The 13,709-nt window shown below is 41.7% G+C and overlaps 1 protein-coding gene across 4 annotated transcripts in view; it reads right to left on the bottom strand.

Annotated features, from left to right (window-relative positions):
* Positions 1-13,458, bottom strand: part of magi1b (membrane associated guanylate kinase, WW and PDZ domain containing 1b) — a 114,149-nt gene extending 100,691 nt beyond the window's left edge. For 2 of the 4 annotated variants that reach the window (XM_026346800.1, XM_026346799.1), the window contains exon 1: positions 12,575-13,458. In XM_026346800.1, coding sequence (XP_026202585.1) covers positions 12,575-12,872 — 298 coding nt within the window. In that variant the 5' untranslated portion in view covers positions 12,873-13,458. The remainder of the gene's footprint in view (positions 1-12,574) is intronic. The other 2 variants (XM_026346796.1, XM_026346798.1) reach the window with 1 other exon arrangement.
* Between the last annotated feature and the right edge of the window lie 251 nt (positions 13,459-13,709).

Raw genomic sequence — 13,709 nt, 5'->3', positions numbered from 1 at the left:
AATTGCTGATTGTTACCATGCCCGACAACTGATTCACAAAATTCCTAACAAATCACAGCATAAAAACCTTTTGTCAGTACACACCTACATATGAGAAATGCTATTATCCTACACAGTATATGTGTATGGGGTAATTAGCTAGCATCATATGGTTGTAATCAATTCAGTTTAAAGACAACTGAACTAAAACCATGTCTCCACCAAGTGTCTACTCCTGTGTTCATGTTCTTTGTTGACTGTTCCTAATGCTCCAATTCTGTTGTAAACAACTCACAAAGAATGTCTGACATTGGCATCTTCATGCGCTGTTATCCAATGACAATCCAGAGACTTTGTGTAGATGAACAGCAAACTGGTTGTGTAGGATTCCAGCCATTCCCATTCACCTCACAGGCAGCATGGGTGGAGGATTTATAGGTGACCATTCACTTTGAAAGTCAAAACTGAAAACGTCAGGCCTCACATAGTTTGAGTAAGCATCATATTGTGTTCGTGTTAGTGTTCAAAGAACTTAATATGTAATAATGTCACTTATTCTGGGCCGTGTTGATGTAATAAAAATACTAATGGTTTGTCAACATGAAACACACTAGGACACTGCAGTCTGTCAGACAAATGGACAGCTTGGCATATTCTCCAATTTAATGTGGACAGAGGCAGCACAATGGATTGAGGAGGTGACACACAGGAATTTGTGTGTGAGTAATGGAGAGCAAAGATAGTGAAAGTCGATCTAAAAAAGCTGAACAATAACAAAAAAGTCCCTTCAGAAAGGAGAGAAGAACTCAGCAGCAGAGTTCAGTAACAAATGAACGCCCATTCTAGTTTTCCAGCTATTTGCTGTGATAACATTGCGTGTAGTGCTTTCTGTGACCCTTGACAACCTTGGGAGCAACACACTTCAGCACTTGTAATAAACTCCCTCTCACAACAACAGTATCTCCAGCCGTGAGGAGAGCAGAAGACTTCAAACAGGCTTGTCATGTGCATTGGTAGAAAACCCCAGAGTGAGTGTGACAGAAAGAGAGTACTACTTAGTCCAGAGTGACTCAGCAGGCAAGAAGGCCACAGTCTACTTCCAACTGTCTCCTTATCAGCCCATTTACATCATGAAGAATAGAAATCAACTGCCCCTGAAAAGAAACAGTGTGTCTGTGAGTACTCGGGGCCTAAGAGCCCCACAGGGAAATTAGATTTCTTGTCTAATTTATGAGCTCAGGAGCCCAGTAGAGCTTGAGGACATGGAGGGACATCTGTGTTTGCCGGCAATCTTCTACCTATTTGCACCATTGGGTTTTTAGGAAAATAGGTGATTTCTTTGTGTTAAACAGATTGATGCAATACATCACCAGTACAGCAGCTGTCATTTCAAGGCAAGGTGCATAGAGAGGGAGCATCAAAGGGAGAGGGGGTGGAGTTGAGAGAGATCGTATAAAAAGGCATCCCGATGTTGCACACGGCTTTAGAGGTAATGAAGCTGGCTGGGAAGGTGCAGGTGTAAATTTTGTTTGACAGTAAGTGTGGCCCTAAGTGTGGCACACAAACAAATTTGATAGTCTTTCTGCAGGAATACAAGTTATATTTGTATAAATGAGACTAATGGCATCTCTATCCCTGACAAATTATGTCAGGCAGGTAAGAATTGGGCACAAAAATTCAGAGTTTACAGACTCAGGACATGCATTCATAAGAGTGGCAACAGAAGAATACGCTTATATCAGACCACAGTTTTCAGCAGAGCCCACAACTTTTCCACAAGGTCTCCTACAAAATAAATGGCATTAATCATGAAGTGCATTTCATTGATTGTGCTAAACATCCTTAAGAGCCTCTGGGCCATTATGTCCTCTTATAAATCCAGCACACACAAGGGGGAGTTTCAGGCTTTAGGTGCAGCAGCATTGGAGGACAAGCCATACTGGAGCTTATAAAACAACTGTCAGTGACACACAGCAGACACCTGAATGACCAAAATACTGATCTGGGCCAGCCCCAGCTATGTAAACAGAGCATTCCTGCACAGTCTCAAGTGCGGGGAAACAATGGTATGTGTGTGTATGCACATGTATATGACGCTGTATTCATACAGACTTTTCAATCTGCACAGTAACTTATTAAAATGAAGGGAGGAGGGAGTTTTAATGCTGTGGAGATCGACAACAGTGGTAGATGTAAGGCATTACCAAGAAACAAACATACTGATCCACCCCACACAATCGTGCCTATTTAACCAGGCACAAAACTCAAATTAGATAAACTGAAAATGCCAGCATGACATGGTCCAATTATGAGGCTGCTATATGGCGCTATTTCCATTTGGGTGACATTAGCCACTGTTTGCAGTGACTGCAGTCCACGAGCCATACGTCAGCTGTTATTTTTATTTTCTGAAAGGCTGCCATGTAAGAAAGCCACATGAACCTGCAGGAATTTGTGTGTGAAATATAATTTTACATTGATTACGTTGCTGATTCAGCAACCGTTCATCTGCTACGGTTTGGCACCACAGCCTCTCTAAAATGTTTTGGAATTTACACTTTTTGTGAAGCCTGTGCTTTTCTGGTTTTTGTTTACAACCGTTTATTTGAGAAATGGGTGTTTCCACTTCTCTGTGTCATAAGATTTTTTTTCACTGCAGCCTAGGAGGGGAATGAAAGCCAGCAACAGCAGTATTGGGTAGTGTCAAGTCTGTATATAAGTCGGTAGGAGATCAAAGATGAAAACAAATATACCTTTTGACAAGACGTGTGTCTCCAACAGAGAATTTAAAAAGAAACTCAATCCACTTAAGCTGTGGGCACAACTGAAGAATAGTTAATACTTTCAAAGACTGGACAGTTCCAACTTAAAGACCGTTTCCACCAACTGTCACAGGTTTCTAGTCTTTGAAAGTTTAGTCTGTGGTCAGCACACTGACCAGGTTGGGAACAGCTGGGAGTTCTGGTTGTAGACAAACCCCCTAAATCCCACATGACTGGAAATTCTTGCTTGTTCTTGTTGTGCCAAAACAAACGTTTTATAGACTGTGTAATTTGTGCAGCAACAACAAAGGGTGAGATCCTGGATGTAGAGGTGGGGCCAACGCCAACTGTAGAGCCCACATAGGGAAATGAAGGAGGAAAAAAAAAAAAAATACAAACTATAAAAACTATAGCTGAAGCTGCAGCTACTGTGTCATTGAGATATGATGTCATCTGTCCTATCAGTCGTAAATGTTAAAACAAATCTTTGTGAGAATGACCGACATTGACTGGGTATTAAGAATAAAGTCCAGAACCTTTACACACAACTGAACAATTTCCTACTCAGATAGTCAACACCAGCTGACCTAGACTTGTCAAAACCAAATTCCCTTCACAATCACATGTACAATCATCTTCTGAAGCTTAAAGATGAAACTCCTGAAGTTAGAGAACATGGGGACACATCTGTGACTGATGCCAACAGGATAGAGAGACAATGGACACCAGTGACCTCTTAATTAAGACTCTGCTTTTCCCGTCTTTACTAATTAGTCTCTCTGTGTCTAATTAACATTCTTCAGTAAGCTATCGCATTTCATTCACTGTACTGGTTTAATGAAGCCTTTACTGTAAAAGAGCAGTTTCTGAACACTTGAAAACTAAGAACAACTCTCTTTGTTGTACTTTTCATGCAGTATGTGTACTGACCTTTAAGTGCTCATATGTATGCTGACCTTTCTGTTCTACTTTCATACACAGAAAAGCATAAAAACAAAGAGTGTGACAGTATAACTTTGAACTGCCATAGTGATGCTACCAAGACAGTTGGTAGGTAGCCAACCTGTCCCAGAGCTGAAATGTGCTTTGGAAGTTGTGGTATTTGCAACTACTCTCTTTTCAACTTGAAAGACTTTATATTATACTGTATGCGCAGTTAATATAATTTTCACTTTATAACACTTTGACATTACTGTATAAATGGCAAATAAACTAATGTTCCATTCACTATACCAAATATGCAACACTAAAACAATCCTCCTCCTACTTTGACATCTGGCTCACTTCTTTTGTTTCTATCCAGGCACAAAAGAGTATAAACCACTCCTTCCTCAGCCCACTTTCAGCTACATTAGTTAAATACTACAGTCATGTTTGGCATTTTAGCTGAGAGGACAGCATACCAGAATCAAAGAATGGTTTTGTGTCTGATCCACAGCATAAATATAATAATTTATTGTTTGTACCACTAAGTTGATGATCCATGAAGCTACTGGAAACAGTAAGCATTCAGTTTGAGTGGTCCAAGTGGTGACTGAGTCATACAGCCAGTACCCAGCTTTATGGGACACACAAGCCCAGCTGATGCACTGTCCTCACGCAGGGCCACGCAGTCCGATGTCAGAGAGTGGCGATAGCTGTTATTACCAAGCATCCATCAGCGGTGGGAGGCCACCTGCGAAGCTGATGGCACAACCATGCCTCCCCTGCCATCATAAGAGATTACTGAAGCCATTTGGTGTCCTCCTGCTAACCGCAGGGCACACATGCTTTCTCAGTCAAGGCATCAGTGCTTGGCACTGTCACACAGCCTGATATTTCCAGATGGGAAAACTGCAGGGATCTCCTCAACTGTGCTCAAGCTTCACACACATGTACATGCATAAAGAAGAGGCTTCATGGCAAACACAAATGTTTTTAAAACTTTTCTCACATTAACAAAGATTTCGGACACGTAACACAGAGAGACAATGTGCAATAATGGCTGGTCCCACTCTGTTAGAATCAAGTGTCCAGTATAAAGCTTTGGATTTCTCCATATGCTGAAGTGGTGTACATGGAGCTATGGTAACACTAACAGAGATACGGTGTCCTTTTTTCTACACATAACATTTACAGTGTTATGTTACAATCAAATCCATCCAAATCAAATCCCATTTGCATTTGAATTTTTTTCCTTATTGTATTCTGTATCCTGTAATATTTCAACTAAAGAGCAATTCACTACAATAAATGCAGTTTATTTATTTCTGTGTCTACACAAATTGTCAGCTGGTGAGGATGTTTGTTTATACGGGAAGTGTAGCTTTAGTGTCAGTCTTTTAATCACTTTGCACACAGTGTTCTCCTAAAAATAAGACAGATTAAAACTCTTTAAATCAACGGAAGATATGCTTGTCAACCAAGATATTTCACCAGATACAGTACATCTACGGTAATTTCCTATCCAAACACACCAACTTGTTACCAACCTATCGTCCTTATTTCAAATTGTCTTCTCTTTCTTTGTATCCACTCTGGATCTCATACACATCCTTTACAGTAGCTACCAGCCAATACAAAGCTGCCTTCAGTGCTGTGCCACACACCGTCATCCATAAATGCTGACGCGTCTTTTTATTAGGAGACTTAAGAAGGAAGGAAAGCACGGGGCCTTGGGCTTAGTCAGAATGAACTACCCCTTATTAAGCACTAGTGCATTTCTCATATTCAAGCAACAATGATTGTGGAGGGAAGAGATCAAGACTTGAGAGGGGAGCGATAAAGACGGCAGACGGGGAAGACAGCAAGGAAAGATGAGCAGGCGAAATAAGGCACTGTGGCTCAGCGAGGCATTGTTGTGTGCCGCATAATTGCCACTGCAGGAAGACCCTGGGAGTCTGGGGCTGGTGAGCGTGCGTGAGCAGCTATGTGGTGTGCACTCACTGCAGCTGACAAACAAGACAGACTCATGTCTAAATCCTCTTAATCAGGGCTAGACTGTTCTCTAAACCTGTAGATACTCCCTTGTTTTGTCTGTGTGTGCACATGAATGTGTGCGAGTAAGCTTCCCAAACACTCTGAATTAACGCGATTTGTGTAAACAGACCCCAGAGTCTCAACAAGAATGTAATTAAAGGTAAAGAAAGGAAGAAAGCATACTGGGGACGAAAGGCCTTTTTTATTCTGAGATAAAGTATAGATTTTCTTGGTGCAGCCACAACTAAAAAGATAACAAGCTGACACTTGCTTTAATGACAATACATTAACTCCATGTAAGATTCCAAGTGTTTTTTTTACTATTTTGCTTCACAATAATTCAAATATGTGGCACAATAATATTACAGAAACATGGGATGGTGTTAAAAACTCACAGACACTTAACTACATTTCTTTGTGCCTGTCATTTAAAAAGAACTTATAAGTGCTTCAACTTTTCAAGAGCCTGGCAGCATCTTTCTTGGGCACATCCTCTTGCGAACAGTCTCAGTCGTATTAATAATGCCCACATCCACTACCAATCCCATCATTTTGCTTCCTAGTCGTCCCCGCTGCAGGCGTATCCGCATCTCATGCGAGTTTAACAGCAGCAGAGTTGACAGAAAGACTTGGCTACGTCAGCCAGTTTGGCACGCATACGGGCACACATACATGCAAACACACCACAGCTATCTGCAGGCGGTGCATATGATCCCATTCCTGACTTGACAGTACAAAGAACAGAGCTGCCCATGCTCAAACACTGTACGGACTCTCCCTCTGAAAGCTAGGACAGTGTGTGTCAGCTACCCCTGATACTGACTGCATGTTGGTGTCTTGGTACAATATTTCACTACTGAGCTCCTCACTTCACATTTGCTGCATTTACCATTAAAAGGTTAGGTTTGTTATTGATGGTCATTTTAAATGAAGAACAACTGTCACTTCACACAGTCTCCATGAATTTAATTCAAACTCACACTCTGGCCCTTCCCTTATGTTTATCTCTTACTTTCTACCTTCTACACTGACACACAGCCATTTAGTGTCCTAGTAACACATCTGGTGGTTATCAGAATTCATAGAAAAATAGTTACATATACTGTTCTACCAATATATAAAGTCCATGTTGGTGTCTTGGTACAGTATTTCAGCAGTGGGTAGGCCCATACCAGTCCTAAAAGAAAGACATCACCATGAATCTTGATGTGCCACCTCTACCTCAACCGCTACCACAGTGTCCTGACCCTACTGATTCTACTAAATATATCTACTGTATACTTCCTGCAGCAGTGCCTCTGCTGTAGAACTGCTAACCTACTCTGTTTCGAGTCCAGTGTTTCACCATGTTTATGACTTTCCTTTTCGATTTCTGTGTGAGATCCCCATGTGTGCAGTCTCTCGTGACCTATTCATTCAGAATAAAAAAGGTACGTGGAAAAGAATATTTTAATAGGTTAAGAATGTGTCACGAATCTAACGAATATTTTTCTTAGGACTTTTCTTAAGAACAAATTTAAGAAAAAACTTATACACAAAGATATTTGTGAATGAGGCCCAATGGTATCATTACATCAGCAGAGCTATTAATATCAGTAAAGTAAAGGCTGCATAGGAATAGAAATATAAAACAAAGGACTTTAATGAGTTTTTGGAAGAGCATGCATTTGTGTTTAAATATTCGAAGTAGTAGAGGTAGAAATAGAAAGAGGTGTTTAGGGGGATAATGTACTGAGAAATATAACATTTTTCATAGGTTTTTAGTGGATAGTCTGGAGGACGGAAATACCGTAAAATACAGAAAGCATCTGTGGCATCATGTGTCCTACAGTGACTGTACACAATTTACAACCTAAAAAGCAACTAAAATGTGGTTAAATGCTACCAATCTTCAAAAACAGACCACTAAAAAGAGAGTGTTGACAGATTTCCAACATCTGAAAGGGAAACAGTCAATCATCTCTCTACCTACTTCTTTAGTAATAGCTACAACAGCTATAAAAGCAACAGCTGCCGTTAGAAACTATGCAGATGCTTTGATTTTGAGCATAGAGCACAGTGAAGGTCATTCAGAGAATAACAATTCCTGAAGTCATGTGGTCAACTAATATTTAAAGACTCACAAAAGGTTTCTCTGTGGAACTCGGATGTTTCTCTCTTTAGGAACTTCTGTCAAATGTGTAAATCATAACGGATTACTCAGAAATACACACTCCCCTAATGTGCAAATATACAGTGTGGGGACATGGGATAACAGCCGTCTTCAAAGCGAAAGAAAGGAAACAGACTTCTGCTTCCCCCGCCCAAACTAAACTCACTATCATAAATTAGTTGGCCTTTCTCTTCCTCTGACAGCGTGTATAACTGTAGGTGCCAAGTGTGACCAATTCCCATTCAAACTCCATTCAACTGCCTACACTTGAGCTAATTAGGAAAAGAAAGACAATTCTTCGGCAAACAAGAGGAAAGGCTATGCACATGTGCATACTGTATGTTCCTCTATAGTGGCATTAAAAAAAGAGCTGCATTAGTGAGACAGCATTTCATGGTCTATTTGGTTGGTAACTGAGTGCCCCTCCAGTGTATTTAAACGCAAAGCTTAAGCTGAGCACTGACACACATAAACACAAATTCAGCTCAAAGTAGGCAAGACGCTTATACTGTACTCCCACTTTCTCACTTTTATATCCACATGCAACGTCTGAAATTGAAGCCAGATATCTTTCCCAAAGCCTGGCTATAAGGAAGGAAGCGAAGCTGTTCCACTGCTTTCAGAGAATACAAAGGTGGGAGAGTGGCTGGGTTGAGGAGAGTTGTCAACGTCCTGCTGAGAGAAAGGAAATAAACACTTCCATATGCGATTCTTGCCAGAAACACTTGCAGTACACACAGAAACCTGGAGTTAAATGCAGTCACACAATGCTGTAAATTCAAGCAGGAGGACCCCAGTTAGCAACTCCTCCCACAATGTGAAGGGGAGAATATTAACTGCTTCCACAAATTTATAACTAGTAGGGCCTTGTTCATCACACCAGCTTTATGTTATAATGTAGCCTGGAACGAGATGCACTAGTCCAAAGATGTAGCACTGTGATGTCTGATTGGCTGGTTTTACAAGAAGGATTCTAATTACTGGAGTGTATGAAAGTGTGGTTATATGCAGCAAATCATGTTGACTAAAGCGTCCCACACACATCATACTGCCTGCCTGGAGAAACCTGTAAACTCTGGGCCACTGCAGCATTTGTCATATCCAGAAAACACACACAAACACACTCATTCATATACTTACATTTATGTTACAATGCTTGAAAATAATGTCACTGGCTGCAATCTCAATACGTACCTACTGCAACAATAAGCTCTAAAATGTATTACAGTTTATCTAATCAACATCATCTCTTGTGTTCACCTGAAAACACACAGCAGAGGAACCCACACAGACACCATCACAGATAGTAACACCCAACATGTGTGCTAACACAGAGAGGATCATCATACTAATCTGCTCTCAATCTGAAACCTCTGTGTCGTGACTGCATGTTTGATCATGTGCACGTTATAGTGTTAGTCTATTATTAGTTTATCTTCTTATGAGGATTATGCAGTAAGATGTTCCAGGGGTTTATATAGTTGAACTCACGGTTTTATCGTAGAGAATTTCTGTTTGTAAACACTGTACAGTGACATTATACCACATATCTGAGTATGAGTATTTAAACATTAAAGCGCATTAGCACAGGCTGCTCGTTTATAAGGATAAGGAGTGAGACAGCCTCCTTGTGTTTGTTTCTAATAGTCCTTAATTACATAATCCAATTAATTTATTCCCACAGCTTCTGTCCAACCAACATTAAGGGTGGGTTCCGGTGGCCGGTTCCATTATGGATCCCGTTCAAAGTTGGTGAAGTCCTTATATTCGCTGAGCACTGCAGCCAAACAAACCTGTAACCTAATGTTTCATTCACGTTCTGTGTGTTTCAGTCTTTTTGGTCTCTCACAGTGCTACAGACATCAGCAAAGAACAAAAGACTAACACATGATAACTCAGAAACACTGCAGACAAGGTGAACCAGCGTCGTCTTTCAAATCAAAGCCAACAAAACAACTTCAAGATGTACTATATTACCTAAAAAGTACTGATGGCGAAGGGGAAAGTGTTTTGGTTAAATATATATCTACCATTACATAAGTAACTGCCATTATCACATGTAACAGTATATATTGTTTTGATAACTTAAGAACATGTGCTCAGTCTCAGCTAGTGTAACGTCACATGCTGTAGGTGTGTGCAAAATATATATAATATATTCTCTGAATCAAAAAAAGTTGAATTTCTAAATCAGAATGCATAAAGAACTTTTAAATGGTTTTGTCATGACGTGAGCTCAGCCGTGCACTAGTTGGGTGTTCTGCAGTGTAACTGAGTTTGTGTATTGTCCTGTTTCACCGAAACCTAAAGCAAACATTACAATCTCTGCATTAGAACTGATCAGAGCCTCTTATCAGCCCAGAGTAGAAATACCTCTGTGCTAACAGGTCAGTAAAAAGTGATGTGGGTCCCAAATAACGCCTCTCTCAACATGTCTCTTTATGCTGTCGACAGTTTACACGAGCAAGTGCTTTGTGGACATCAGTGAGCCAAGACACTGCAGCAGTACCTCTCCTCACGTCTCACTTGATTAAAGTAAGAAAATGGCACAAGCTCTGGATAAAAATAGGTCGCTCAGATTTTACAGATGGCTCTTGCTGCCAAGCATATTTTCCCAATTAAAACCGATTAGGGAGGGAAATTCCCAGACAGTGTGAATTATTAAAAACTTGAAATGGAATCTGAATCGGCTGCGACAGCCGACATCCCCAGATGGGTGTTGGGGGGGAAAAAAAAAAAAGACCTCCGATTAGCTGAAAGTGGGAGCCGAGTTTCCTCCTATTGTTTAAAATCATTACAAACTGCAGAAATGATGGGGTGCCCACAGTCAACTCTGTGCAGAATGTTGTTGCACGGGAGGGAAGGCGCAATATGAACATTTTGAAAAAAAGTTGTCTCTGCCATCACAGATAAGTCCAGAACTTGGGACTATAGTTTTTTGTTTGTTCGTTTTTCCTTTTGCTGCAATTATTTGATCAGAAAACTGTGTTTTGCTGGGACATTTGAAGGAAAAAAAAAAAACAGAGCCGGTTGCGGTTGGTGACATCACATGAGCAGCACTGCTCCACCCATCATCAATTTGAGCTCAGGTCTAATTAGCCACTAAGTGGAAACACCAGTATAGTTTGCTCAGTTTGACCAATACTAATAATAAAAGTGTTTAGCTACTGATTAGACATTTATTCACAAGAACAACTAGAGCAGGTTGACTGGTAACAATGTGAGGAGGGGGTAGCCAGTAAAATTCCCTGTTGTAATGTTTGTTTAGGATGAAAAATACCACAGTATTGGCACTTCAGAGCTAATTAGGTCGAGGCAGAGATAGTGATGGCCAATAGCAATTGCAGAGCAGAGTTATATTTGCCATGAGCCCTGTTGTTTCCTATCACAGTGTTTAGTTACAGGTTTTCACCTTATTCTAATTTCACAATGATAAAACAAAAAAACTTTACTTAAAGTTTTCCCCTATTACTTAATCACTGAAAGAAGAGAGCACTCCTCTTGTTTCCTGGCAAATACAACATGGTGGCACAACACCTCATATGCTGGCTAAGCCTGCTTGACTCTCTGGCCTTAAATGTCTTTGATAATTATAATACTGGCCTGAAATTAATAAAATATTATTTTGAACAAAAAAAAAAAAAAAGCATGGTGCTACTGCTGCCAGCATTTACAAGTTATAAATATGTGAAACTGTCCTTGAAGAGAAGCTGCTCTTATGCCCGTCTCTACGGGAAGATGGCGTGGTCCGGGCTGGCTCTGAGCATCCCTTCAGCAGTCTGCTTTGCCACGCTGCGAGCCTGTCAGAGTGGCTCAGTGTCAAACTGCACGGCCCTGCTGAGTCAAGCTGACTATGAACTAGCCAGACCAGCCACACTGGCCTGATGTTCCAGTTTTGTTTTGTGTTGTGCTGGGCCGTCGGATGTTCCCCACTCTTTGTTATGCGGCCTCTCTAACCTGTTCATTGAGTCCACAGATGCAGCACAGGCCTGACGGACACAACCTAAAAGCACCAAGGCCAAATCAGACTTCATCTGCTTGATTAGTAGACGGCTTTAATCTCGCTCGTTTCTTCCATCTAGTTTAAGTAGATGGAGGGAAAACTGAAATTCCCATATTGTTATATCCTAATGGTACCTCCTGCTATCCCCACACACAGGGACACCTGTAGGAGCACACTGAATACTGTTTCAGGTGTTAGATTTGTAGATAAAATGCTCCAAACTGACACATTATTTAGAGTTAGGGTTATACATCTGAGTTATTCATTTGGGTGGGAAAGGATATATAACAAAAAGGAAAGCTAAATAAACAATATAAGAGAGCCTTTATTATTATTTCCATCCCTCTAGGCCCGACAGGTGGCATTGTCTCTAGTGTAAGGATGAGAAAAAAAAAAACACACACACACGCCAAACACCATTCAAAAATCTGTCAATTTAACGTGGTTTTGCACGTCTGCAAGTGTAGACGTGCAAAACTTCATGAAACTCTTCTAGTTTCTGAAAGTAGAACCGCTCTAAAAGTTTCTCTACTCATACACCTTCCAGCGTAATCGTAATATTATACATGCCGAATTGAAGAATGCGTCCATCTGTTCATTAAAAGTCCTGGCACAAAGTTTTCTATCCCAGCCATTTTTTTTTTTTAAAAGATCCGCGCGCAACATTAAAAAAGGCCGAAGTTTGAACCGAGTTTTGAACGTGGTGGTGCCTCTCCTTACCTTGCTTCACGGTTTTTAACCTGACGGGACCTTTGCAGTTCTTTATGACCGTCTGCACGTCGTACAGGGGTAATCCTGAGATGGAGAGGTTCTCCACCTCCAGCAGCAGCTCCCCTTCGTTTAATTTGCCACTTTTGTAAACCACCACATCCTCCTTAAGTTGTCCGACGTAGGCGAACTCCCCGTTCTCCGCGCCGCCGAGCAGCGGCACGTTCAAGTCACCGCGGGCATCTTTGACCACGGAGCTCTCGGTCACTCTGGAGCTCCAGTGGTTCTTCTTTAACGCGGCTTTGGACATTGTGGACTGTTACGAGCCGACAATCCAAACAAGCGGGCTCCGGGTGGGTGGATAGGGGGCCCCAAAAAAAACAAACAAACAAAAAAAAACCAGTCACAGCAGCGGCGTCTCAAACAAACTGGACTCGTATTGGACTGAAGCGCAGCAAACTTTGTGTCTCTTCCACAGAAACATGAGTGCCTCTGACAGGATCGTCCCAGCGCTCTCCCGGGCTCAGAAATCAAGCCATTCCTGTCCGCACGGAAGTCGGTCCTTACTGTGACGGTGTCGTTTTCATCCTCTTCTGGACATTAAAGCTCCTTTGTCGGCGTCATGTTAACGTCTCGTCTGCCCCCGGTCCCACTGAACGTCCCGCGTCCACTTATCAAATCCCTTAGCTCGCCGTTTAGTGGAACAAACTCACTTTAGATGCACTTTCTTTCTCTTCTCCACTTCGCGGCGGCGGTGTTCTTGTCTCTCGGTGTCTCAGCGTGGACTTTGTCAGCAGTTGTCAGCCTCCTCGGCTCCCTGATCCAGGTGCGACCCTCCCGTGTACTGGGCCGACTCTCACTCCCACTCCGGGCTCCGCTGTGGCGCTGGGAACGTGTTGCCGTTCGTGCTGCATTCGCGAGCTGTCCGAAATGCTGCTTTCATTCAAGATGGGGAGGGGGGGGGGGCTTAGTTAATCATCCCCAGTAACATAACTATTACTGGGGATGATAACTACATTATAGCACGCCGTAACAGGACTGTTGCTGTAAATCTTTGCGTCAGTTGCTACTCAATTTGCTAATTGGGAGTAGCAATTTTAAGTCAGAAGCCTTGCAGTGTATGCTTTTCATAATTTTTAGTTGATAT

The sequence above is a fragment of the Anabas testudineus genome, chromosome 5, assembly GCF_900324465.2.
Source record: "Anabas testudineus chromosome 5, fAnaTes1.2, whole genome shotgun sequence".
Classification (NCBI taxonomy): domain Eukaryota; kingdom Metazoa; phylum Chordata; class Actinopteri; order Anabantiformes; family Anabantidae; genus Anabas; species Anabas testudineus.
This window is presented reverse-complemented; position numbering and strand designations above follow the sequence as displayed.